The sequence below is a fragment of the Microtus ochrogaster genome, linkage group LG2, assembly GCF_000317375.1.
Source record: "Microtus ochrogaster isolate Prairie Vole_2 linkage group LG2, MicOch1.0, whole genome shotgun sequence".
Taxonomy (NCBI): Eukaryota; Metazoa; Chordata; class Mammalia; order Rodentia; family Cricetidae; genus Microtus; species Microtus ochrogaster.
The window spans coordinates 8,664,394-8,692,377 of NC_022028.1; the positions used below are offsets into that span (position 1 = coordinate 8,664,394).

At 42.7% G+C, this 27,984-nt stretch overlaps 2 protein-coding genes across 2 annotated transcripts in view; one reads left to right on the top strand and one right to left on the bottom strand.

Moving 5' to 3' along the window:
- Cdc5l (cell division cycle 5 like) overlaps window positions 1-18,309 on the bottom strand; it is a 38,827-nt gene extending 20,518 nt beyond the window's left edge. The window contains exons 1-9 of the mRNA XM_005359823.3: window positions 17,945-18,309; window positions 14,747-14,850; window positions 13,140-13,301; window positions 12,453-12,580; window positions 10,599-10,698; window positions 6,015-6,233; window positions 3,314-3,458; window positions 2,204-2,392; window positions 1,039-1,187 (exon numbers count right to left, since the gene is read on the bottom strand). Of these exons, the coding sequence (XP_005359880.1) occupies window positions 1,039-1,187; window positions 2,204-2,392; window positions 3,314-3,458; window positions 6,015-6,233; window positions 10,599-10,698; window positions 12,453-12,580; window positions 13,140-13,301; window positions 14,747-14,850; window positions 17,945-17,989 (1,241 nt within the window). The 5' untranslated portion in view covers window positions 17,990-18,309. The remainder of the gene's footprint in view (window positions 1-1,038; window positions 1,188-2,203; window positions 2,393-3,313; window positions 3,459-6,014; window positions 6,234-10,598; window positions 10,699-12,452; window positions 12,581-13,139; window positions 13,302-14,746; window positions 14,851-17,944) is intronic.
- Window positions 18,310-18,341: 32 nt separating this feature from the next.
- On the top strand, window positions 18,342-26,725 carry LOC113457558 (Friend virus susceptibility protein 1-like). The gene is made up of 2 exons (XM_026785484.1): window positions 18,342-18,821; window positions 20,981-26,725. Exon 2 carries the CDS (start codon window positions 21,548-21,550, stop codon window positions 23,081-23,083), a length of 1,536 nt encoding a protein of 511 aa, XP_026641285.1. The 5' UTR covers window positions 18,342-18,821; window positions 20,981-21,547; the 3' UTR covers window positions 23,084-26,725.
- Window positions 26,726-27,984: the final 1,259 nt, after the last annotated feature.

The window sequence follows — 27,984 nt, forward strand, 5'->3', positions numbered from 1 at the left end:
AGTTTGATCTAGTGAACATAGTATTGACAGATACTGTACTGGCTTCTAACCTAATAGCTAGTATTTGCCTCCCTGTATTAGATCCACCTAACACTTTTCGACTTTGATGCGTCAGGGTAACTGAGACCAGGCAGCTGGCAGGGAGGCTGGCCCCAGGCACTAAGGGCCTGTGATTCCTCAGCTCAGCACACTCATCATTTATTGCCTCCCTTAAGTCTTTAAGCTTTCCTGTCACATTCATTCCCATCAAATGTGCACTTTAAGTGTTTAGGCCTTTATATTTTGTTTGGAAAACAAACACCACATTTTTAGAGTCACATCTAAGTATGAACAGGCTCTGAGTTTAGACTCTCTTAACAATAAAGTCCAGGAGCAATTTATAATTCAAGGCCTTTCTAGTTTTGAGTGCTTACTTCCTGTATCTTGGCTGTGTTCCAGATTGAAGATACTGCCAGACAGCTGTTCCCAACAGGTGCGGTGTTATCATTTAAGACATGGTCCCTGCCCCCAAGGAGCTTACAATCTATTTGAGAGACAAGATATGCACAGGAAAATAGAGATTAGGCTCTCTCTAGCCTCACAGGAAGCAATAAATATTATACAAACACTAGCTTCCAATGCTTCTTAAGAATCATTAAGAATCTGCTGTCATTTAGACGTCTAATGAACTGTGGGGATTTCTTTCCTAAATAACCCATAAAGGGCAGAGCTACCACCTAAAAACAAATACCAGGGCTGGAGAGATGTCAGAGGTTAAGAGCACTGACTGCTCTTGCAGACAAGACTCAGGTTCAATTTCTAGCACCCACATGGTGGCTCACAACCATCTTTAGCTCCAGTTCTGTGGGATCCATTACTCTCTCCCGGCCTCCAAAGACACCAGGCACAACCAATTAGGAAACATCAGAAAGACAAGTTGAACACTATTTAATCCATTTAATTGCCAACATTACTCCAAAAAAAAAAAAAAAGCCATGCTACCCAGGTCCTTGGACTCAAGTTTTTCTAAAAATATAAAACATGCTATATTAACAATACCTGAAAGGGGTAGACAGAACCGTGTTTGGAGTCTGCACAACTTGCCGCTGTGGGGTCACACCAGAGAAGTCACTCTCGTGCAGTGGGGTATTAAGCCCACCTTTCAATGGAGTGTCCACATTGGTCAAGGCCATGAGGTTCTGAGCTTCCTGAAGAAAAAGAAGAGTGCAAAATAGTTCAGAAAGGCTAGCAGAGCCTTCCCTCTGGTCCTATTACACAACCCTTGACACAGACAGAATTTGTACACATTCTATCAATGAAAATCAAGAAAGTGAATACTCTTCCATAATGGATTTCAGCACTTTCATTCCTTTGTCAACCTAACACATCACATCAGGAGTTCTGAATACAGTTTACATGTCAAGATAAGCTATTGTCACCAGGTGTGGACGCCACCTGTCCATAACCCCAGCACCAGGATGGAGAAGCAGGACAATCTGTATATTCTGCATACTGAAATCTTCCCACAAGCTCCCTCCCCTATAGTTCATCAAAGGCAAAATGGAAGGTAAGAATGCACTAGGAGGGAGCAGCTGCCATTTGTGAGAGGTGCTGACACACACAGATCCTTACACTGCTCTGCTCCATGTCCAGTGTTCTGAGCAGCCCTAGGGACCAACAGCAGTAGCTCCTCAAAGTTTCAGATACAGTGGCCACCAAGAATCAACAACTGGAGGGGAGAGTTGAAGAGATGGCTCACAGAACAAGAGCACTAGCTGCTCTTGAAGAAGACCCAGGTTCAATTCCCAGCACCCATAAGGCAGCTCACAACTGTCTGCAACTCAAGTTCCAAGGATCCACTGCCCTCTTCTGACCTATGCAGGGATCACACATAAATGGTGCACATAAACACATGCAGACAAAGCATCTATACACACAAAATTTATAAGCATGACACTGTAAGGCCTGCACCTTCTTGACAAGGACAAAATGAAGAAAGAGGGTCAGGCCAGCTCCAAAATGCTGTGAATAAACTGTCATCACTGAGTAGGCCTGCTAGTTCAGCTTCTGTGCTATAGAAGTGTTCCAGGATCAAGACTGGTTCAAATGGGCATTACCCATATACAACCAAACCATGGTCTGTCCTCCACAGTGACACTTTTAAAAGATCACGCAAAAAAAAAAAAAAAACGCAAAAGGCTCACTATACGATATGCCAGCATACCTGCAGAATTCTGTCTTGGGAGGCCGGTGTCCGTGGTGTTCTCAGAGTGATGCTGTTGTTGGTGACATTGTACTCAGACAGGAGAGTGCTGGAAGCAGAGTTTGTGATTCCAGACTCCTCTGCAGTCTGCCGAGCAACTTCACTGGCCTGACCTACCTTGACAACTTCCTGGAGTTCTGCATCTGAAATCTAAACGACACAAGCAGCCTGGTAAACTCTTCCACAGAGAACAAAGCACCATGTTTCAGAAGGATGATTTGCTGGAGCTGGGCCAAGGGCAGACCTCACTGTACCACTTAACTTTGCCTGGCTTTAAAATTTCTAAAATAGCTGGGCGGTGGTGGCGCACGCCTTTAATCCCAGCACTCGGGAAACAGAGGCAGGTGGATCTCTGTGCGTTCGAGGCCAGCCTGGTCTACAAGAGCTAGTTCTAGGACAGGCTCCAAAGCTACAGCAAAACCCTGTCTCAGAAAAAAGAAAAAAAAATTAAGCTCCTCTTTTACTATGGGGTAAAATTTTCACATTATAAACAACTGGCCACAATAGTTATATTTCTGTACTTAAGTGTTTTAGTATTTTCATTAACTCTTTCAAAATTCCACACAATGTTTTCTCAACATATTTAACACCCCGAGTTCCTCCCAGATCTACTCCACCCTGCCAACCCACCCGGCTTCATGTTTTCTTTTTTGAATATGGAATGGATCATAAATTTGTATGCCACCATTGCACAGGAGTCATGCTAATCTTTGTATTGTATGTGCTCACCATACTTAAAATGTTTTATACTAATATATTAAGAGACTGCTTGCAGCCGGGCGGTGGTGGCGCACGCCTTTAATCCCAGCACTCGGGAGGCAGAGGCAGGCGGATCTCTGTGAGTTCGAGGCCAGCCTGGTCTACAAGAGCTAGTTCCAGGACAGAAACCAAAAGCTACGGAAAAACCCTGTCTCGAAAATCCAAAAAAATAAAAAAATAAAAGACTGCTTGCACCAAGAACATAGTACTTGTACAAAACTATTAATGAGAAGAAAATGCTACTAGAAATCAGTATTTGCTCAATATGACAGACACATGTAAAATTACACAACCACAGGCTTATCCAGTTACCTGAGGGGCAGGTAGCACCAACTTGCTTCTCTTTTTAGTAAATTCAGAGACACCACTAGTTTGAAGAATAGCTGATGGCAAATCAGATTCTTTTTTTCTTTTTAAATGCTGTTTGTCTTTTTTTCTATCTCTTCCTTCTTTTTCACTTCATCATAGACGAAGACAGAAAAAAGATTTTGAGTTACACATAGGCAACAATATCCAAAGCTACATAAATATTAAGACTTTAAACAATTTCATTTCTAAATAATTTTTTAAATACAAAAACAATGTTAGGCTGTCCTGATTTAGAATATCTGAGAAGAATACAAACTTAACAGAATTATTAACAAAACAAAGGTTACTAACTTAAGTACTAAAATTTAAAACCTAAAACTAGAAAGATAAGTAAAACATTATGTCAAAAATACAACAACTCACCAGACAGTGAGGGTACATGCTATAACACATTAAATAAAACCCCAGAGATAGAAATTGGGGTTCAACCTGAAGGTCAGAAAAGCAAAAACAGCCACTGGCTCTTACCTCTACCTCAGTCCGAAAGGCAATCCTGCCTCCAGGATCTCAGAATGAAACTGAGACTAAGAGGTGTCTCCTGTCTTTTATTCCTCTCTAATTCTGGGATGAAGGGTGTGCAACCCTACTGCCTGGTTTCTATGGCAAGCTAGCACTGCTACCGGGATTAAAGGTAGCACTGCTGCCTGGTCTGAAGGGCTGACCAGTGTGGCTGTTTTACTCTGACCTTCATGCAAACTTTATTTATTAAAATACAAATGAAATGCCTCTACAGAACACCTTTAATCCCAGCACTTGGGAGGCAGAGGCAGGCAGATCTCTGTGAGTTCAAGGCCAGCCTGGTCTGCAGAGTAAGTTCTAGAATAGTCAGGGCTGTTACAGAGAGAAACCCTGTCTTGAAAAACCAAAATAAAAATAAAAATACAACTCTACTATGTTTATATTCACATATAAATACATGTGAATGTATGAAGATGAAGAAATGATGAAGAAAAAGATAGGAGACAGAATTAAAACACATCACAAATATTTGAATCGCCAGTTATTAAATTACTTTGATTTTAAAAGTTCATACAAAATTTTTTAACATTTTATCTATTAATTTATCTATTTATTTGGAGGTTGGGAATGCACTCATGTGCAATAATGCATATGTGGAATTCCAAGGACAAATGGCAGGCACTGACTCTCTCCTTCCACCACCTGAGTCCCATATAGCAAACTCAGGTCATTAGGTCTGACAGTAGGTCCCTTTACCTACTGTACCATCTTGCTGCCCAACTAAAGAAAAAACTATTAAGAGTATGTTCATAATGATAAATGCCACCCAAAGGTTGTTGAAAGCCTTAACCTGCCTCAGGCAGTATTTTAAAGTTCTACCTGTTTTCTTCCCTACCCTAGTCAAGTCTACTCCTTCCAAATGACCAGTTTCCTTCTTTTTGATCTATTTGAAGAGCCCACATAAACAAAGGCCCTAAACACTCAAGAAAACTCCATCTTATAGTGGTCTGAGAATAAATACATATTATAAAGTATAATTCATATTATATGCTATTATATACTATATAATGCATATGCTGATTTATATTGGTATAGCTAAGTAAAATTCCTATCAACAGAAATGAAAGTGATCTGAGTAGCAAAAACCCTCTGACAATCACAAAACCCACCCTACAACATGCCAATAGTTTTAAGACTCACAGAAAGACCCAAATATCTCTAAAATGGTCAAAGAGAGACAAAAACATAAACAAATTAAGTACATAAAAAAGATTTAAGAATAAAGCAAACATTTCTTCTTTTCTTTGTAAGAAAAAAAAGGGGGCTGGAGAGATGGCTCAGAGGTTAAGAGCACTGGCTGCTCTTCCAGAGGTCCTGAGTTCAATTCCCAGCAACCACATGGTGGCTCACAACCATCTGTACTGAGATCTGGCACCCTCCTCTGGCATGCGGGCATAAATTGAGGCAGAATGTTGTATACATAATAAATAAATAAATAAATCTTTGAAAAAAGATGTCATTAGTAATGGTAATCAGGCTGGAGAGATGGTTCAGTGGTTAAGGGCATTGGCTGCCCTTCCAGAGGACCCTAGTTTAATTTCCAGCACCCATTTAGTGGTTCATAAGCATCTGTAACTCCAGTTCCAGGGGACTCAATGTCCTCTTCTGGCCTCCATGAGCACCAGGCACATAAGAGGTACACATACATACAGGCAAAATACCCATGCAGACTCAAAAAAAAAAAAAAAATGTCATCAGGGAGTAAACAATCTACCAAAAAACGAGGACTAATTCAAGAAACAAACATCAGGTAAGTGAGATGGTTTAGCAGAGGTAAAGCTACTTGCCTCCCAAACCTGACAACCCCATGGCTCACATAGTAGGAGAGAAACTACTGTTGTCTTCTGACCTCTATGAATGCCATGACATACATGCCACATATACATACAGAACACATACACAAATACAACAAACAGATAAAATGTTTTTGTTAAATAACTGCATATCACACTGTATACTAAAACCATGAGAGCCTAGGTTCACTGACTTTCTCACAAAGGTAAATCCATTAAACAAGTAAGAGCATCAGGAGGCCCCATCACTCTAATGCTTAAAAACCCAGCTGATGAAGTAAAGGCCTTCCCAAAGCCCCAATGCTCCTATTTCCAAACTCAAAGGGACTCACGATCTTAGTTCCCCATCGAGATCCTGCTGCCGTAATTTTCTGAAATCTGCATCAAGGGCCTGGTAATTCTCCTCAGAAGTATCATAAAAACCAAGAGCAGGCTTTTTTTCGAAAGGAATTTCAGCATTATAATCAACTCCTCTCTTCTTTTTCCTTTTCTTCTGAATTTCTATGCCAGCTGCTCGAAGCTCTCGTCTTTTCTGGAGGGCAGCAAGGCGCCTGGAGAAAAAAAATGCAGAAACACTTTGAAAATCAACACTGCCAGGCAGGGATGGGTTAATCCAACAGTGCTAAGAAAGCCATCTGTTATTTGAAAAAGAAGTATTTACTCAAGCCATTAGCTCACACTATTTGCTAAATTCCAGCTCTGATTTAAAAACACAACAATGCAGAAAGGGAAAGCAGAGAAACTGTGAGTGAATGTGCACCTTCTCTCTTTGAATAAGAATATAATTACTAATAAGTCAAGTAACAAATGCTGAGATTTAAATTTTGTAACTGCATCACAAAAAATTCCTAAAACAAAATTAAAAAATACTACTAATCAAAATTGATTAAAACAGTTTATGTACAAGGTGGACCTGGGAGGAATTGAAGGTGAATAAAATCAAAATACAGTGTATGAAATTCTCAAAGAATTAATAAAATACTATTTTTAAAATTTATGTAAGCTTTTAAATATTTTTTTTCCAAGAGAGGGTTTCTCTGTAGCTATGGAGCCTGTCCTGAAACTAGCTCTTGTAAACCAGGTTGGCCTCAAACTCAGAGATCCACCTGCCTCTGCCTCCAAAAGAGCTGGGATTAAAGGCGTGTGCCACCACCGCTTGGCTTATTATGTTTATTTATGTGTGTGTATATATATCTATGTGAGTGGATACTACGTGCACACAGTGCCCAAGGAGGCCAAAAAAGGGTGTTAGAACAAGTGATTGTGAGCTTGGAACAGACTGTGGTCCTCTGAAATGACAATGAGTCCCTCTCAAAAGAGGTGTCACAGGGAGAAAACAGTCTCCAGCAAAGGCAATGAGAAAATCAAATGGTTTTCTTCAAAACAAATTTAGAGCCAGTAGGTAGTAGTGCACACCTTTAATGTCAGAACTCAGGAGGCAGAGCCAGGCAAATTTCTGAGTTTGAAGCCACCTTGGTCGACAGAGCAAGTTCTAGGACAGCAATGGCTACACAGAGAGACATTATTTTGAAGTTAAAAAAAAAAAAAAAGCAAAAAACAGAAGTAAGAAAGATACATTAAGCAGGTAGTGGTATACACTTTTAATCCCAGCAGTTGGGAGGCAAAGGCAAGCTGATCTCTGTGAGTTCAAGGCCAGCCTGGTTTATAGAGCTAGTTCCAGGGCAACTAGAGCTGAGAAATCCTGTCTCAAAAAAAGAAAAAGAAAAAAAATACATACATACATTAAAAACATAACATTTTTCATATTTTTAAGTCACTTCTCTGACTTCAATCAAGAAAATAAACCAACACAAGCAAGGACTTAATCAGAGACTGTTTTGCTGACACTGGCCACAATCTAATTCACCAATAAGAATTAATTAAATTTACAAAAGATGTAAGGCAAGTTTATATAAATTCTGGAGTACATAACTTCTGTATAATCTTGAGAAAGCATTTTATACAAAAATTCACTCTTACACAAAGAGGTCTACAGCAAAGCCAAGTTAAAAGGACAGATAGAGAAGCATGCAAAAAGTTACATGCATTTCCATCAGCCACTGTAAAGAAGTCAAGGACAGAAATATGAAGAGTGGCAGTCAATGGAGGGTAAAATTCCATTTGATTCAGTTTTCCTTTGTATTTCCCAATGGTGCTATAATTTTAGAGAGTTGGTGAGAAAACACATTCACAAAGCAGCATATACACAGGAGTGACCACCAATGTTAAAGCACAAGGAACTCAATAAACACTCCTGAGGAAAAAAAGGTCATGGCAAATATATAAACATTCAAGAAAATCTAACAGAAACTTGATGAGAAAGACAAGCAGCTGAGATCATCTCCCTTCTACCCATCAGCTCCTAGAAGAGGAAACTCCACAGAGGTACAGCCAATAGCATGGCTCTGACAGCTAGCAGCCATAGGTTGTCAGTCCAGAAGAGCCAGAACAGGATGGATGTCAGCATTTCTCACCCTGCCACCAGACACCCAGCTGCAGAGGTTTCTTCCACTCAAACAAGAGTTCTTCCCTGGGCACACTAGCTGGGAATACAGCCCTGAGAGCTCTTTCTGCTCCAGCTTCTGGAATGAAGATTCCACCCTAGGAGAGTGTTAAGGACTGCCTACTACCCCTGCTCCCCAGCACATTCAGCTCCTTAAGCAAGAGTGTCAACCAGAAGTGTACACAGTCAGAGCCCAGGAGAAGAAGCAATACTAAAAGCACTGACTTTATCTACAACATGAAATCCAGTTAAAGGAGAATCTTTCAAAAGCAGAGGAAGCTATGGCAAATATCAACCGGGAAAGGGAACAGATTCCATGTAGACTGTGGGTCCCCGCTTGATAGAGACTGAAAGGGAGGACAGAGCTCTCCTGAAGTCAGAAGAAATCTCAAAGGCTGATGTCAGAACTACCTCTTCAAAGGACCCCCAAACTAGATCAGATCCATTGTCAGTACAGTTCATAACCCCAGAACACTGCTGAAGCACTACAGCAGACAGCTGGATGCCATCAGAAAAAGGTATCGACAAGAAGCCTTCCCAGTGACTGTGGGATCCAAGACTCCCCTTCCCTGAGCATGAATAGCAACAGCAGAGCTTGCTCATCTCTCGAGGACAGCAAAAGAACAGGTTTCACTAAAGTAATGAAGCTGGTCTCAAAACAAACAATTAACAATAAACTGGATGGGGAAAGGGTACAATACCCACAATATTATAAAGTTGCCATATATAAAACATCAATTTTTTTTTTTTTTTCGAGACAGGGTTTCTCCGTATTTTTGGTTCCTGTCCTGAAACTAGCTCTTGTAGACCAGGCTGGCCTCGAACTCAGAGAGATCCGCCTGCCTCTGCCTCCCGAGTGCTGGGATTAAAGGCGTGCGCCACCACCGCCCGGCTAAAACATCAATTTTTAAGAAAAATATGAGACTTGTGAAGAAATCAGACAGTTACAGGGAACCCCAGTAAGATTAACAAATGACTATATATAAGATGTGTCATATATATATATTAAGTATACATGTTAATGGGTTTACAGACATCTACAATGAAAAGTCTTGAAGGATGTATTCCATAAAGTAAATTGCATTCTTTAAATGACAGAAACAAAGACTAAACACATTAGAGAACATTCCCAACATCATGCTAAGTGAATCTAACAAGAGCATATGCTATTACATCAACCACATCCTAAGATGAAAAGTTAACAGAAGTAGAAAGAAAAGCATATGCGTGAAAGTGGTTTTAAGCTGTAAGAAACAGATAAGCAATTTAACATCTGGAGTACTCTTGTACCACACTTCACACACAGGTCAGTCCTACCTGTTGCAGGACATATGCAGTGCAGAGTTTACATAAACCACACAGATGCTACAAGAAATTAAAATCTGCACAGATGTACTTCAATCAACCAATCCTAACCAAACTTAAAAGCCTTTCACAGATACACTTACTGTATTCTTTGCCAATTCACATGAGAAAAAGGCTTTCAAAAAACTGGGTTCCCAAATAGCCTTAAACAAAAATGGAAAAGTAGTTTTCCAATCTTACATTACTTAACCCTCAACAGTATACAAAACAGGGAGGTAGCTGGAAATAGAGCGCCTCCTCTTAGTTTCTGTTCATTCTCCGTGAGTCACACTCCCATCAATCCTATTACAGTTAAGAAATGGTCAGCTACGCCAAAAAGCATCTGCCATCCCAAGCTTCAGACACTGTAAATATGAACACAGTTCTTACTACCCACCAAGTCAAGAAGTAATTTCTAGACAGCCCAGGAGCCAAAAAAGGCCCTGCATAGACTGCGGGGTGAGGAAATAGTCCAATAACCAAATCCCACAAGCTAACAAGCTGCACATGATAACAATGTTATTGTAACCAAATTTATCTTGGTTTCCGGGCAACAGAATGATATTAGTTATGAATTTAACCAGAAGGAAGCAAGGGAAAGGTAGGGAAAAGCCTGAATAAAAGACAATGCCTAATGTAGTTCACACACTTTTTAAATGAAAATTTCTGAGAGCCTAGAATTGGCTCTAGTCCCACTTTGCTCAGCAGGGATTCCTGCCTCACATCCAGTACCTGCGTAACACTTATCAAGGAGGGTGAGGAACTGGCAACCGACAGTCATGTAAAAGCCACCTAATGCCAAAATGCTACAGTAGATCAAACATAGTACGCTAGGTCAAATGCCATGCTTTGTAAAGTTTTTTTAAAGTGTATTTTTCCTATAACTACTCTGAAATGCTTAGGGAGAATATACAAAAGTTGTTTTTGTTTGTTCCAGAACAATAAATAAACTGAAGAGTAATAGCAAAATAGGAATTGGCCAGTTCTGAGTCACCACCAGAGCTGACAATCATGAAGTTTTCCTGAGAACGCACAACTTAATTCTTGGACATGGGATGAAAAAACATGCCTTGCTTCTTCCAGCTGCTTCTCTCTTGCTTTCCTCTTAGCCTTCTTTCCTTGAGTATTAGCTAGGCGGGCTCGAGCCTCGGAAAGCATCTCAAGTTCATCTGCAAAAGTAAAGACAAGGAAACGTAAATTCCTCTCCAACATCAGCAGTCAAGCACACCTGAGTGCTTACGACGACAGACAAGAACATGAATGTCCTCACCACTGCTACAAGATAAAGAAAACTTGTGAAATCAGAGAAAGTCAGGTTACAAATCATCCCATCACTAACTTGCTAGCTATGTAAGCCTGGTTGCATATTTACTCTGTAAATGTTTTCCTTTAAAAAAAGAGTAAGGCGTCCTACTTCAGAGATACTGAGAAGAGCTAAGGAAAATGAAGCTATCGAGCACGCAGCAGGTATTCACACTCACTGGAAGCTCTACTATAACATCCTTATTATCAGCAAACTGCACATAACAAATAGAGAAACCCTACAATAACTACTCATGGGGCTCTGACAGCCATCCATGCAACAAGACTGTGGAGCCTGAAAATGTGAGCCTATTTCCACCTAGACCAAAGGTCAAAGAGTCAGAACTTAACTCTAGTTCCTTCAAGGGTATTGTGTTTCTATCTCAAAGGTCCCACCTAGATTTAGATCAGAGTTCTGTTCTCTCAAGATCAACTGTGGATGTAGCCTGAGACCTTCAATTGGCATGTTCCTTTCCTAGCACCGTGTTAATGAAGTTTTTTGTCTTACTCCTACCTTTTGGAGTCAGGGATATTTAAAGCAATTGGAAATTAAACGCAGGTGAATTTCAGTACTCACTGGAATTCCCTCCCGATACTACACTAGATGTTTCTCCGTCTTATTAAAGCCCCACACCTCTACCCTGACAAGAGGTATTTTTGCGAAGCTGGTCCCCAACACACAAGACTTAAGATTCCACCCACATCACTGTCCTCCTCTACTCTTCCCTCAGTAAGAACATGGGAGGGCCTGGTGCCTACAGCTTAAAGGCTTCCTAAGTCACAAGGATGTCTACAGCTAGTCACTGACTAGTTACCCTTGGGAACTTCTACATTCAGACTTTTAAATCTGAAAAACTACTGTATGCCCGCAGAAAGGTGAAGTAGGTAACTATTCTCCACCCGCAACAGGGGCGAATCAAGCTCAGAGAGTCTGTGTGACTGGCTAAGATCAAACATATAGTAAACAGCAGAGGCAAACCCTCTACTCCTGACGCACTACCTCACAGAACTGCAGTGTGCTTCCAGCAGTGTCTTGCAGAGCAGCCCTTAAGTGGAGAAGAAATCAGCCTAAAGTCAAAGAAACACTTAGATCCAATACACTAGTTTGCTGTCTCTCTCTAGAAAGAGAATGAGAAACAGGATCCTGAAAACTGAGCACTCATCTCTGGGACATCTGCCTACTACACAACTCAATTCATCAAAAGAAATGAAGAGGGGGCTGGAGAGATGGCTCAGTGGTTAAGAGCATTGCCTGCTCTTCCAAAGGTCCCGAGTTCAATTCCCGGCAACCACATGGTGGCTCACAACCACCTGTAAAGAGGTCTGGTGCCCTCTTCTGGCCTGCAGACATACACACAGACAGAATATTGTATACATAACAAATAAATAAATATTTAAAAAAAAAAAAGAAATGAAGAAATGGAAAGTAGTATCAGCCAAAAACCCACAGTTACTCTGTAATTTTAGAAAAAGGGGAGGTCAGACATAAATAGGGAGAAACTTAGAATAATAACCTCCGATAAAACTGGCATCTAAAAAGTCAGGAGTTCAAGCAGGAACTACAAAGAGTAAGGTAGGCCGGAGTCATCTACAGTTAAAGTGCTTCCAAGCATCCACTTACCCTCATCCATGTCAATCGGATCAGGCCGAGCTGGTTTTGTTTCTGGATTTGGATCGATCTCTCCAGGTTTTAGTTTCCGGGGGTCATCTATTGTTTCTTCTTCATTGTCCCTTTGGGCAGTTTTGTCCCTGGGAAGAGGGGGAGGACACAGACCAAATGAGTTAATCACCATATCACACCATTTGGTATGAGAATTATCAAGGTACCTAGCTCTGGTACTCTTTCTTTGCTAAAATAACCAATAGATGAGCTTTATGAAAAGCAGCATCTTTACTAATGCTTCACATGAATAAAGTAGCATTAAAATTCTCTAATTTCAGTGAAATTCATGATGAAAACAAGCAGTCCTTACAAATGCAGAACATTCAGACAAAAAGACATTACTGCAACAGAACAAAAACATCCTAATAAATCCTCAGTAGAGTTGGTGCCAGGTGACCCTTATGACCTCACTCATTCTCTCACTTGTCTAAGATGAGATGCTTGAATACTTTGTAAATTATCTTTTTAAAGGGGAAACAGAAGACATACTATCCTCAACCATGTGACATTTGGAACACAGAATTCAATGTCTTTAGTTTCTCTGGCTTTAATCACAGTCATAATTAAGCTGGAAGTGCTGTTAAGTTTGTTCAACACAATAACACATGTCCATATTCTTCAAGGTGCTCTAAGAGGTCCACTTACAGGAGGAACTCATAGTGTTCCAAGCACTGGGCTGCTGTTCTTCCAATAATGGGCGCGATGGTCCGCCACTGCGTTGGCATCAGCTTGGCCAAGTGCAGGAGTTTTTCCTCCTCTTCTCTAGACCATTCAGTTTTTTTAATACTTGGGTCCAGCCATTCATACCTATTAGAGACAACATTTCAAACTAAATTAGTCAGTTACCCAAACTAAATCTCCAGTTTACACATAAGATGTACTGACTTAAAATCACATGCTCTCATCTTCAATTACTAACACTAGTCTTTCTGACAAGAGAATATTCACTATAAAGTTAAGCTTACTCATCCTCCCCTCTTCACATTACAGTGTATTTTACGTATGTAAAATTAGTAATACTTAAAAATCTAATTTGAATGAAATGTAATCATACCTCTATCTTCTTTTCCAACTAGTACTTCTTTTTATTTGTTCTTAACTTTCTCCAGTTTGTTTTTGGGGTTTTTTTTTTGGGGGGGGGGTAGACACGTTCTCTGTGTAGCCCCAGCTGTCCTGAAACTCACTCTGTAGACCAGGCTAGTGTTGAACTCAAGATCTGCCTGCCTCTGCCTCCCACATTAGGATTAATGGCTTCCACCGCCACACCTGCATTTGTTCTTTTCCGGAAGTTCTGAAATTATCTAGAAACAAGCAGCACCTTGTACTTTCTATGTCTGAGTCTCACAATACCCTGACTACCTCTCCAAGCGTCTGGCTTAAACACTCAATGTTCAGCACTGTATGCTTTCACCTGCTGTACTTTTAAATTTCCAGTAAACTACTACATCCTCTGTCTTCTACTGTCCGCTCCATCTGCCTTGTCTATCACGTGGTTGGCTGGATGAGAGTCCTCTCCACCGCTGGGGCTGGAGCTGGAATGGAGCTTAAAGTCACTGGGAAAAGGGAATCAAACTACTGCAACCTGAGAACCACTTTCTGCTCTGCACCTGACCCTTCCCATCATCCAGAAGCCTGAGAAATGGGGTCACTTCATACAACCCAAAGAACGCAGGCTGCAGCTGGGGCCTATTCATTCAAGCCCAGACAGAACACACACCGGTGTCCACTACTCTGTGACTTAATAAGGTGACACCACAAGTGGAATGCTGGCATCTGTTACATTTAGTGTAGCAAGTATGCAATATCGCAACCCTATTACAAGGAAACCAATCACAACCTGACCAAGAAAATCAAGCATTGTTTAGTATTATTATTTTTGGGGGAAAGCAAGTCCTAAAACATCCAATTTATAAACTTTCAGAACACAACTCATTCACTGAGCTGAGGTCCAGCTACCTCTTTTGTAAGATTTTTTATTTTGTCTCACAAGGCATTCTCAAATAAATACACAAACTCACTTAGACAGGGCTTCACAACCCATCAGTACTAAGTATTACTATGCTAAACTGTGAGAAAACAGACAAGATAAAAGGGAGAAAAAAATGGTTTGTTTAAGACCACATAGGAAGCCCATCTCTCTCCATACTTTCCTCTCTATCACAGTCCTTGCTCTTCGCAGGGATGTTTCAAAGAGACCTTTCATTCCTCACACTCAGGATCCTGTTGTGTTCCACTTACTGGCTGGTACATACCATCTGGCTTTGCACTGCTTTGCTGATTTCCTATGCAGCAACGAGGCAATCCTAGACCACTGGTTTTTCCCATATTTCATTACCGCTGCTTTCAAAATTTCATCCTAAAAGAGTTGCCAAAGAGAGTACATTCAGTCACAAGCCTCCAAATGAGGAAAGACAAAATTTAAATTAACTCTTACAGATTTCCTATAAAGATATACACAATCATTTAGAAAAAGGGGGTGTGAAAACTTCATTAACAGTTAATGATAAATAGCATAAAAGAATCAGAAGGAGGTGACTGGAGAGCTAGCTCAGTGGTTAAGAGCATGCACTTCTTTGCAGGAGACCTGACGTCAGGCAGTTTCCCAGCTCCAGCTCCGAGGACCCAAAGCCTTGAGCTCCTGAAGGAAGCTGTACTCATGTGAACATGCCCATACACAGACACACACTTCTTTTTTAAAAGATTTATTTACTTATTATGTATACAACATTCCTTCCATGTGTGCCTGCAGGCCAGAAGTGGGCACCAGATCTCATTATAGATGGCTGTGAGCTGTGGTTGCTGGGAATTGAACTCAGGACCTCTGGAGGAGCTCTTAACCACTGAGCCATCTCTCTAGCCCGACACACACTTTTTTAAAAAAAATAAAAATAATCTTTTGTGGAGGCCTGAAAATGTGAGCCTATTTCCACCTGAACCAAAAGGTACTCTTTTAGGGTCAGGGTATTTAAAGCAATTGGAAATTAAACACGGGCAAATTTCAGTACATACTGGAATTCCTTCCCGATACTATCCTATATGATTCTCCGTTTTATGATGTTCATTCGCATCTTTATATTCTTTACTATATTTCTAAATCCCTACGCCTCTACCCTGGCAAAAGGTATTTTTGTTGAGATTGTTGGTCCCCAACAATCTGTTTTTTAAGAAGAAAAAAAAGATTCTTTGAAGGACATTTTACTTGCCCTCTCAATAAACTGGAAGTAGAAAAAGTCAGTGCTGAAAACACTACTTTATGACAGACTCACGGAGATTACCTCTCAGTGTGCACCTGTCATTCTCTTCACAGAGGTAAAGTTCGCATATATATATTTACTCAAAAAAAAGAAAAAAGTTTTCTGAATATCTACCTTGAACCAGGTTTTGAGTACTCCGGGAAAGAGAGCCAAAGATGTCCTATCCAGGCCTCAAGAAGCAACCTAGACTGTAATTCAACATGACATTCCTCTCCAGCACCCTACTTACCACAACAGCCCAGGAATGCACGGCTTCCTCTATCTCAGTCAGTTCTCCCTGCGTACTCCAATCTCCAAATGCTCTTTCAGCAGGGTACCCCAAACACATCCCAAACCAGGTCAACTTGCCAGGCGAACTCAGACACCAGAGCTCACAGTCATAATGAACGCAGCTGAGCACTTTAGTATCGGGTTTTTCCACAAGGAAATTGAACTGCAAGCCTCAACTCCATCTTTCATTGCTAGTTGGGAGAAGGCTCACCTGGTATGCAGGAAGTCCTGGGTTTGAGTCCCAAGAGACTATGCATGGTACACACTTGTAATCGTAGCACTGGAGGTAGAGGCGGGAGGATCATCTACATACCAAGTTCAAAGCCACTCTGGGTTCCATGAGACCATATCTCCAAAACACACACACACCTGAAAGGTTTTGACCAACATAGAGGAATCCTGCTGCTACTTGACTTTGTGATTCTGCTTCTGCCTCAGAAGTCATCTCTTCTTTAATTTAAACAGACTCAATGCAAGCAGGTCCCTTCTCAGTGCCTTCATTTGTGACTTTAATGAAGTTTTTCTATACTTCAACCAACGTGTATACACAGGAGGTACCTATCCCACAAGACTGATTCCCAAACATCACCAAGCAACCTTCTTCATACTAATTCTCTAATACCAAAGTCTGGTCCTCTTGCGGTGATGTCTGATGAAAAAACAACAACCCGTTTTTACTGAAAGTCTACTAATGGGCCAAGCAATGTTCTCAATATTTCACTAACTCACTGCAAGAGGTAAGCAGTGTTTTTGACTTAGTTTTCAAAAAAATGAGTAAACTGGAGCCAGGCAGTGGTGGCACACGCCTTTAATCCCAGCACTCGGGAGGCAGAGGCAGGCGGATCTCTGTAAGTTTGAGGCCAGCCTGGTCTACAAGAGCTAGTTCCAGGACAGCGAGGGCTGTTAACACAGAGAAACCCTGTCTTAAAGAAAAAAAAAATGAGTAAACTGAGACTTAGAGAAGCTAAACTCCCCTGAAGTGCTTGCAAAAACAAAATAAGCTGTAGCAAATGAAAATGGGTGCCTGGAACTAGCTCTTGTAGAGCAGGCTGGCCTCGAACTCACAAAGATTTGCCTGCCCCTGCCTCCCAAGTGCTGGGATTAAAGGTGTGTGCCCAGGGACATCTAACTCTTAACAGGACAAAGATTCAAAAGAAGTGTTCTGAGCTAAGTCTGGAGGATGGTCAGAAAGATGGCAAGCAATAAGGAAGATATCTCAATAAGGCACAGACATAGGGTATTCATACATTCAGTGCATTTGATTAAATGCACGAAAAGTTAATTTCTATTTTACTTCCTTTCTTCTCCCGTTCCGCTCACCCGTGGCATGATCTACTACATTTCTGGAAGCAAATACGTAGTTTGTCCTAACTGGCTCCTATCCCGGCAAGGGCGGTGCAAGGTAAGAGACAAGACCTTGGGATCTGCAGAGCGGACAGATACGCCCCTGTATCAGAGAAGCAGAGAGGTGCAGGCGAAAACGCGCCACCTGCCCCACTGTAAGGAAGTCAATGAAAAACAAAAGTTACAGCCAAAGCGACTTCTATCAGAGCGAAGCACTGGGTAAGAGCCAAGAAAGAAAGGAGCTGGAGAAAAACTACGCTTCCGCAAAGTACAGTCTAGGCAGCCACGGGGTCCCAGGGGAGAGTGAGGGGGCGCGTCCCTAACTGAACAAATAAGTGTCCAAGGGCCTAGCAGATGCCAGGCGGCGAGCGCGGGGCGACAAGTCGCGACCTCGCTCCCCCCGAGGTGCGCAGGTGAGGCGCGGCCGCACCCACGCAGGGCAAGGATCCCCGGGGGCCCGCACAGTTGCGGCGCCCCACGGAGACCCCGCGGGACAGCCACGGAGCCCCGGACCTCCCCGCGCGTGCGCACAAGCTACCGGACCCGGCTGAGGGCAGCGGACGGCGGGAAAAGCTGCCTTACCTCGGTATTCCTCCAGACTCCTCCTTTGATCATAATCCGAGGCATCTTGGCGGCGGAGTGTCCCGGCAAGCGGCCGAGAGGAGCTTCGAGAAAGTAGTAACGGCGCTCCGGTTACGGGACGCAAAGAGGCCACTTCCTCCAAGAGCGACCTTCGGCTTTGAAGAGGTCTGCGCAGGCGCGGCTCAGGGCAGCCCGGTAAATCTCGCGAGATCTCAATGGCCGAAGGGAAAACACGCGGCTTGTTTGGAACCTTAAGACTGACAGAAAATCATCAAACCGCTGGGGCCAAAGCTCCCGACGTCGCACTCAGGTCCGAGACAGGTTGGAGGAAAACAAAACTCTCGCGAGATGACAGAGGTGGAACTTGGCTGGGAGCGCAGGGACGGGATTGGTCCTGGCGTCACGCGGGGGCGGGAAGGGGGAAATGTCAGGGGCGTGGCGTTCCCACCCCGGGCGGACCCGAAGACAGCGTGGTTAAGTTGTTGAACGGAGCGCGGGCCGTGCCGGGTTTCTCGGCGATCCTCACGGGTCCTTCGCGGGATCCTCGGGGAAGCGCAGCCAGTAGGGCCGAGCGCTGGGTGCGGGACCGCTTGCTTCCGTGAGATCGTCCATCTGAGCGACGTGACTGCTCCCCCAAGACGTCCCTCGCCCTTCCAGGGCCACGCAAACTTCAGCGCAGCCCCCGAGGGGCTCAGAAGATGGCCTAGAACCCCACGGAAATGTCACGCCGGCGTCTTTCACTCGTCGCTCGCCGTTGGGGCTCGGTCATTTGCCAGACTCTTGCCCCTGCTGTCTGGGTCGGCGGCAGCTGAAGAGTGGGACGAAGGACTCGCTTGTTCGTAAATTCAGAGCCCGGCTGCAAGTCAGCAAAACCTCGGTAAGGTGTACATTATCAAACCCTCTGCCGTCTCCTCTCCCTGTTCCCCACGCAGACTTCTTCACTATTCCAGAGCAGTTATTTGACGCCACCCCAGGTCGCTAGGGAAAAATAGTAGTTTTGGTTTTGATTGTTGTTTGTGCTTCGTTTGCCACATCGAGAAGACATGACGAATTTCCTGATTCGATTTGTTTTTTTTCCTTGAAATAAGAAATTGTATCAATTAAAAAAAGCACTGCTTTCTATTGGAAAGGGGTAATGTATTAGGATACACATGGATTTAGCCAGTCCCATTTCACTCAGCTCTGTCAACTGGCAGTATGGTGGGTGAGAAGCTGTTTTCCGCCTCTGGGACTCTCTTCCTTGTAGAGATGTATAACCCTTCGCTCCTGCCCACCGTGCCAGCAACACATCTCTCAGTTATTATCACACCCAAAGGCACGCATGCATGCGCATATGCACACCAGTTGGCTGACCAGATCAAAGCAGAGCTAAAGACACCTCCCTGGGAATTTTTACAGCAGGATCCAAAAGAGGTCAGTGTGCCTGCTGGCCTATGAATCTCTAACCTCCCATTAGAGATTGTGGACTGCCTGTGTTTTGAACTATAGAGACAACGATGGAAAGAAAGGGCATCACAGATAAAGTGAAAAACAATCAAAACACAAACTCTAAAGACTTAGAAGTAGGTTCTGGCCTCAGCATGGTCCCCTGGATCGAGATTATTCCCAAGTCGTAGCTGCTTCCACCGTCCCCTTTTGGATTCAGCCACTGGATTTAGGTATCCAATATTTGCAAGCAAGATCCCTTAATAAATCCACAGTTGGGTCAGTCCTCTCCCAGGGCACTGGAGTAGAATATTCCAGAGGTCCATGGTGATGGCTTCTTTCACTCAGGACCACCTCCATATCATGGGTCATCTTTCTGACAACTTGAAAAAGATGCCTCTCCCATAAGACATGTTAATGTCACCTGCTAGTCAGTTATCTCAGAGGATTGGTGTTTTGAGAACAGACACTCTTCTGCAACCAGATCTACCATGTCTGTGGTGAAAATCTGAGTCAGATGCACCAACACTGCCCCTTTTATTGTGTGAACTGGGCCTCCAAGTGATATGCTTGCCCCTTCTGAGCACAGCAGCCCTGTCAGCTGTCTTTGAACACCTGTGAACACATAGACTTTGTGCCCCTTCAGGATTCCATAGATGGAAAGTCTGGAACCCCTGAGATCAGAGCCCCACATCCAGAAACACCACACATAAATCTGCTATCCTCACAGTACCACTCCAGCCTCATCAGTCAGAATGAGATCCCAAAAAAGGGTTCCTCCAGCACAGGGACTGTCACCATCAAGTAGCCAGACTGTTATCACTGTGAACCTTCAGCCAAGCAAGCGGCCACTTCTAAAGAGAACTGCGCCACGTCTTATCCAACATACTTTTCCTCAAATGTCCTCAGAAAATCAGTCACATGGAAAACTCCATAAATATGTTTCAGGATTTCACTTAGAAAAAAAAACAGCATTCCCCATCCTCCACTTTACCAAAATTAAAGCCAATAACAAAAGCTGTTGTTAACATGTACATTTCATTTGGAAATACTGTAGAGTCTTCACACATGTGATCAAGTTAAGATGAGATCATACTGGTGTGGACCTAACTCTAGCCAGTGATCAGAGTCCTCACCAGAAAAGGCCTGTGCATGTCTAATTCTTACCCCATTCACCAAACTTCCTCTTACTACATTGTGATTTTAAGGTTTTTTAAGTGGCATGGAGGAATCTGCTCTAAAACAATTTACTTATGCCAGGCAGTGGTGGTACACACAATCCCAGCACTCAGGATGTAGAGGCAGGTGATTCTCTGTGAGTTTAAGGCCGGCCTGGTCTACAGAGCTGGTTCCAGGATAGCTTAAGGCTGTTACACAAAGAAAACCTGTCTCAAAAAAAAAAAAAATACAATTTAGTTATGCACCAGAACATGCACATATGAAGTTCATTGGAGTGATTCTTGCAGCTATCATAGCTGCCACAGTTACCACTCCAGCTGTTCCAGTGGCCTTAACTCCTAGCCAAACCATAGCAACTGTAAATTTCTATTTTCAGAATGAACACTTTAAGATGGTGTTTAGTAACTGACTGCACCCTTCTGTGATTTTCAGGACTTGATAGCTATTCTTGGTTATCAACTTGACTGTCTCTGGAATGAACTACAGAAATGGAGGACGCACCTATGAGAGATTTTCTGCTTGGTTTGAAATGAATGAATCTACTTCTAGTCCAGGCCTTTGAGGTAGGAAGAAACTCACCTTTGATCTGGATCTTGAGGCTGGAAGACACAGGCCTTTAATTCAGATCTTGAGGTGGAAAGGCACACCTTTAATCTGGGCCACACCTTCTGCTGGAAGTCTATATAAGGACATAAAGGAAGGCAGCTTTTGCTGTTTGCCTGCTTCCCCTCGCCTAGCCCATCCGTTCTCTCACTAGCATTGGAGCATACTTCTTGGGATTCCAGCGAATGCAGAAGACCAGCTGAGACACCAGCCTTGTAGGACTGAGCAACTACTGAATTTGGACTGTGTGTTCACAGCTCGTCGTTGTGGGAGTGGCTGGACTGTAAGTCATTCAGAGAGAGAGAGATTCGTTCTATAAGTTCTGTGACGCTAGAGAACTCTGACTAGTACAGATTTTAGTGCCAGCAGTGGTTCTAGAGAAAGAGAAGTATAAAGATGAATCTTTTAAGTATCTGGAGTAGGCTTTTCAATTCACCAGCACCTTCAACTACAGCCACTCCCTCTCCTGGGATCTTGGAGAATACTGAAAGCCCGTGGTGCGAACTATATTACAAACTTAAAGAGATAGAAGCATTTGATTATCCTGATTCACCAATTGTAAGCGACAGTGGATTTGACAACCTTGTATATGCAACTTTTGACAGTTTGGGGGAAAATAAGGAAAATAATGCTGCTGGTTGGTTTCTCTTACTATCTCTGGATAAACTGATAAAGGATAGGAATGAGCTCCGTGATCAAATTAACCAACTTCAGAAAATGAAGAAGGATAACAAAGAACTTAGTGACAAAAATGACCAGCTCCAGATGCGAATAAATAGTCTAAAGGTTTCTAAGTGTGCCCTGGAAGAGAATTTTCTTGCCAGCAGCCACAGAGCTCGAGTTGTGGAAAATCAAACTGAAGCCCTCATTATAAGGTTGGCTGAACTACAGCGAAAATCCACATCTCAGCCTCAGCGGGTGTCAGCGGTTAAAGTAAGGGCATTAGTTGGTAAAGAGTGGGATCCTGTAACTTGGGATGGGGATGTGTGGGAGGACCCTATTAAAGCTGAGAACTTTGAACCCTCAGATTCTCAAGGGCTTATCTCACCTCAGGAAATAGTACCCTCGGCCCCACCCCTTGAAATACTGCCTTCTTCACCTTTCACTGAGGAAATTAATCCGTCATTGACGGCTAAACCAGCAGTGACTTTCTCTGAAGAAGATGCCAATCAAGGCAATACTGATGTCCTTGAGAGCCCACCAATAGCTCCTTCTAGATGTATAACTGGACCTAAAGCAAAGCAGGCTTCTAGAGGGGAGGTAGAAAGTGTAGCCCATGAGGAGGTGCACTACACTACTAAGGAGCTTAACGTGTTTGCTCATTCATTTAAGCAGAAGTCTGGGGAATATGTGTGGGAATGGGTTTTAAGGGTGTGGGATAATGGTGGAAGGAACATAAAACTAGATCAGGCTGAGTTTATTGACATGGGCCCTCTGAGTAGAGATTGTAGGTTTAATATGGAAGCTCGCACTGTTAAAAAGGGGGTCAAAAGTTTGTTTGAATGGTTGGTTGAAGCATTTATCAAAAGGTGGCCTACTGAAAAGGAGTTGGAGATGCCTGATCTTTCCTGGCTTAGTGTTGATGAAGGGATTTTAAGGCTCAGGGAAATTGCAATGCTAGAGTGGGTGTATTGTGTAAAATCTGAACCTTCTCAATGGGAGGGTCCAGAAGACATGCCCTTCACTAGTCCTATAAGGCGGAAAATGGTGAGAGGGGCACCAGCACATTTGAAAAGCTTTGTGGTCGCCCTATTCCTCGTGCCAAACCTTAGGATTGGAGATGCTGCTGCTCAGTTGGATGAATTAAATGCAATGGGTTTAATTGAGCCCCAAGGTAGCAGGGACCAGGTGGCAGCACTGAATTGCCCAAGGCACGATGATCATAATTATCATATCGGCAGCATAGAAAAAACAATGTTCATAATGGCCTAACCAGTAATGTTCAAGCACAGACAAAATGAATTTTATTTTGACATGATTTGTATGGACCTTTGGTACTGACTAATCAATCATGGTGTTACCAGGCATGACATCAATAAGAAGCCTACTGCATTTCTCTTTGATCTGTATAAGCAGAAAAATTCTCAAACAAATGAAAGAAAGGCTATACTGGACCTTCACAAAAGACATCCTTGGCCAGTGAATCAATTTCCAGACTTGAGTCAGTTTGCAGACTGAGAACCTCTTAAAGGGATGGCCAGGTTCCCCTAAGGAAAGAGCCTGAAAAGATAGCTAAAAGCTTTACAGTTAGTCTTTCTCCAGGCCTCCCTGCAAGGGAAAGGAAACAGTCAGGCTTTCCAGAGTCTATTCGATGCTGGTCCTGAATTGACATTGATTCCAGGAGATCCCAAGAAACACTAGCCCTCCAGTTAAAGGAGGGTTAATAGAAGCTCTATTAACCCATAATAGATTAATAGAGGCCAGGTGATTAATGGAATTTTGGCTGAAGTCCAACTCACAGTAGGTCCCCAAACTCATCTTCTAGTTATTTCCCCAGTACCAGAACGTGTAATTGGGATAGATATACTTAGAAGTTGGTACAAATGTCACATTGGTTTCCTGACCTATGGCGTGGGGGCTATTATGATTAGAAAGACTAAATGGAAGCCTTTAGAATTCCAGAGGCAATTGCCAAAGGAAATAGTGAATCAGAAACAATAACACATCTCTGGAGGAACTGCAGAAACTAGTGACACCATCAAAGATGTGAAAGATACAGGGGTGGTAGTTCCCACACATCTCCATTTAGCCCTCCTATCTGGCCAGTGTGGAAGACAGGTATTAGTTATCATGTAAGTGCTCACCAAAAGGTGACTTCAGCTGAGGAGAAGTTCAGTAATCAAGTAGTAAGACCCATTCTCTGGACAGTTAGCCTCTTTCCCCAGCCATTCCTGCCATTGCCCTTTGGGCCCATGAACCAAGCAGCCATGAAGGCAGAGATGGGAGTTGTGCATGGACTTCCATGCACCGGCTGACCTGGCTACAGCTGCTTCTGACTGCCAGATATGCCAATAACAGAGACCAACACTGAGCTCCAGATATGGCACCATTCCCCAAGTTGACCAGCCAGCCACCTGGTGATAGGTTGACTACGTTGGACCACTTCCTCTGTGGAAAGGACAACGCTTTGCCCTCACTGGAGTAGATATTTAATCTGGTTATGACTTTGCCTTTCCTGCACATAATGCTTCTGCCAAAACACCGTTTGTGGACTTAGAGAATGCCTGATCCACCGACATGATAGTCCACACGGTATTGCTTCACCAGGGAACTCACTTCACAGCCAGAGAAATGCAACGGTGGGCCCACAATCAGGAATCCACTGCTCCTAGCATGTTCCCCACCATCCTGATGACAGACTAGCCTTTTGAACACAGTTACAGTGCCAATTATGTGGCAGCAGCCTGGAGGACTGGGGCAGGGTTCTCCAAAAGGCAATACATGCTTTGAATCAACATCTAATATATGGTACAGTTTCTCCCATTAGCAAGGCCATGGATCTAGGGATCAAGAGGTAGAAAAGGGAAAAATTCCACTTAGTATCACCCCTAGTGACCCACTAGGAAAAAATTTGTTTCCTGTTCCCGTTATCCTAAGTTCTGCTGACCTACAAGTTTTGGTTCCAGACATTCCATTGTATTGGAAGCTCAGCTTCCCTCTGGTCACTTTGTGCTTCTAATGCCCTTAAACCAACAGGCTAAGAAAGGGGTAACAGTTTAGGAGGGTGATTGATCCATATTGCCAAAGGGAAATTAGATTGCCTCTCTATAATGGAAGTAAGAAGGATTCTTTCTGAAGTACAGGAGATCCATTAGAGCATCTTTTGGTGCCACCATGTCCTGTGATTAAAGTCAATGGGAAATTTACAACAGCCTAATCCAGGCAGGATGACAAAGGATACAGACACCTCAGGAATGAAGGTATGGGTCTCTCCTCCAGAAAAACAACCAAGACTTGCTAATGTCCTTGCCAAGGGTGGAGGAAATACAGAATGGGTAGGAGAGGAAGGTAGTTATAAATACCAGCCAAGGCCACGTGACCAGTTGCAAAAAATGAGGATTATAGTTGACATGAGTATTTCTGCTGTATTTTGTTAACACATGTACAGATATTTGTGTTTTCTTTCAATTCCTTATATGTTGTAACATCAATTAAAAGAATACTAATAGGATGTTCCCCAAGGGACCTTGCCACATATTTTAAATTTATAATGTGTTTGTATTATATGAGGGATAGTTATATCATGTTAGGTGTAATTATGACCTGGTTAAATATATAATAAATGTGTTTGTGATTGTACATGAGATAGTTATAATGATTAGGCATATTATGACCTGGTTGTTTTCATTTGGAAATTAATCATGACCTAAGACGATATGATTGTGTGTCAAGTTAACAAGAGGTGGACTTGTAATGGCTATTCTAGGTTGTCAACTTGACTATATATGGAATGAACTACAATCTTGAAGTGGAAGGCACACCTGTAAGAGATTTTGTGCTTAGTTTGAAGTGGATGAGTACACTTCGCATCCAAACCTTTAAGGTAGGAATCCACCTCTGTTCCGGACCTTGAGGTGGAAAGGCACACCTTTAATCTGGGCCACACCTTCTTCTGGAAGTCTATATAAGGACACAGAAGAAGGCAGCTTTTGCTATTTGCCTGCTTCCCCTCGCCTAGCCCATCCGTTCTCTCACTGGCATTGGAGCATACTTCTTTGGGATTCCAGCGAGCAAAGACCAGCTGAGACACCAGCCTTGTAGGACTGAGCAGCTACTGAATTTGGACTGTGTGTTCACAGCTCGTCGTTGTTGGAGTAGCTGGGCTGCAGCCTGTAAGTCATTCTAATAAATCCCCTCTCTATAGAGTGAGATTCATTCATGAGCTCTCTGACGCTAGAGAACCGTGACTATGAATACACAAGGACTAGGTCTCAAGGTGTGATCTTTTCCAGAGGTAGCCGTTCTGATTGTCTTCCTTCTCAAAGTCTTATCATGCCTTTGCTAACGTTTCCAAAGGAACCGTGAAGGAAGTGGTGCAGATTTCAGGCTGGCCCTACAACACACCATGCCTTGACCAACCAGTGACCATCTAAATCAACATGCTTTTTCTTTAATAAAATAAAAAGGAGGAACTGTGGCAATGCATTGATAAAATAGCTCTTTTTTATATTCTAAGAGAATGGAGCTTTTGCTGGACCTCACAGCCAGAGTTAGTAATACACCTTGAGGTCACTTGAGACTGCTGTCCTACTATGTGCTCAGCCTATTTGTCTACTCTGCCTTTAAGAGAACAATGTAAGAGCCAACTTTACCTTGAATCTCCCATGTAATCAACTTTTTTTGTTGTTGTTTGGTTTGGTTTCAGGTTGGCGGGGGAGGGGGTGTTGTTTTGAGACTGGGTTTTTATGTAGTCCTAACTGTCCTGGAACTTGCTATGTGGACCACACTGGCCTCCAGTTCACAGAGATCATCCTGCCTCTGCCTCCCAAATACTGGGATTAAAGTGTATACCACCATGTCCAGCCCATATGATCAACTTTTACAGATTAAGCTAATACATAGCTGTAATCTTGAGTTATCTACTCTTTCATGCATGTCTGTTTGTACATGTGTTATGATAATCATCTGCTGGGAATAGCTGATAGGCTGAAAGGAATCTTACAAAATGAGCATCTACAAATGTTAAAGGCAATATTCAGATATTGCTTGATAAAAAAGAAAAGGAGGTGGCTTGGGTTACCACATAAACAGTACGTGAAGAATGAGGCAGCAGTGGAGGGTGATGGTTCAGAGACAAAGAGAGCACCTAGTTTTGCCAGCAAACAGTAGAGCAGTGGTTCTCAACCTTCCTAAGGCTGTGGCACTTTTAATACTCATGTTGTAGTGACCCCCAAACATAATATTGTTTCTGTTGCTTCTTCATAACTGTAATTTTGCTGTTATGAATCGTAATGTAAATATCTGTCTTCTATGGTCTTAGGTGACCCCAAAGGGTGGTGAGCCACAGGTTGAGAACTGCTGTACTAGCGTGAGAGAGTTATAAAATGCTCTCTTCCCTGAAGAGCTGGTTCAAGAACGACCAACCCTGTGAACAGCTTGTTTTCTGACTCCTGCTTCTGAAGTCACTAGAGAATCCATATCTCTTTTTTCAAGAATTTTTATTTTTTTTTTAGCATATATGGGTGTTTTGCCTGCATGTATGTCTGTGCACATTTCTGCAGTACCCGAGAAGGCCAGATGACAGCTCTAGATCCCCTAGAACTGAAGCTGCACACTGTTGTGAGCCACCATGTGGATGCTGGGTCCCGAACCTGGATCCTCCAGGTTGTAACAGCTGAGCCATTTCTCCAGCCCAGAATCCACTTTTTTATGCAATGGCAACTTAAAGATAATGCACTTTTCTTTTTCCTTTTTAGATTTTTACTTTTTTTTTGACGCAGATGGATGATTTGCAGGCATGTTGGATGCCCTGAAACTGAATTACAAATGGTTGTAGTTCACAAACACAGGTCTTCTATAGGAACAGTATACACTCTTAACTGCTGAGCCATCTCCCTAGCCCCACTTTGCTTTTTAAAGAAGTTCCAAGTTGCTCTGACATAGAACCCCTTTTCCACATAATACCTATTGACATGCAAGACACATAATTTGGAAGAGTCTGACTCCAGAAAGTAGTAGTCTACCTAACTTACAAAAGAAAGTTTAGGCTACATCATTCTCCATTTTGCCATCATAACCACCTTCTGGAACTGGATCTGACTGAATTGACATTTGCTTACCTGAGGAAAATACTTAAAATATCAATTTCTATCTCACCCGCTTTGTTTTTTTAC

What these genes read in the sequence shown, in the direction of transcription:
- LOC113457558 (XM_026785484.1), top strand. Translation starts at nt 21,548, where the DNA reads ATGAATCTTTTAAGTATCTGGAGTAGGCTTTTCAATTCACCAGCACCT.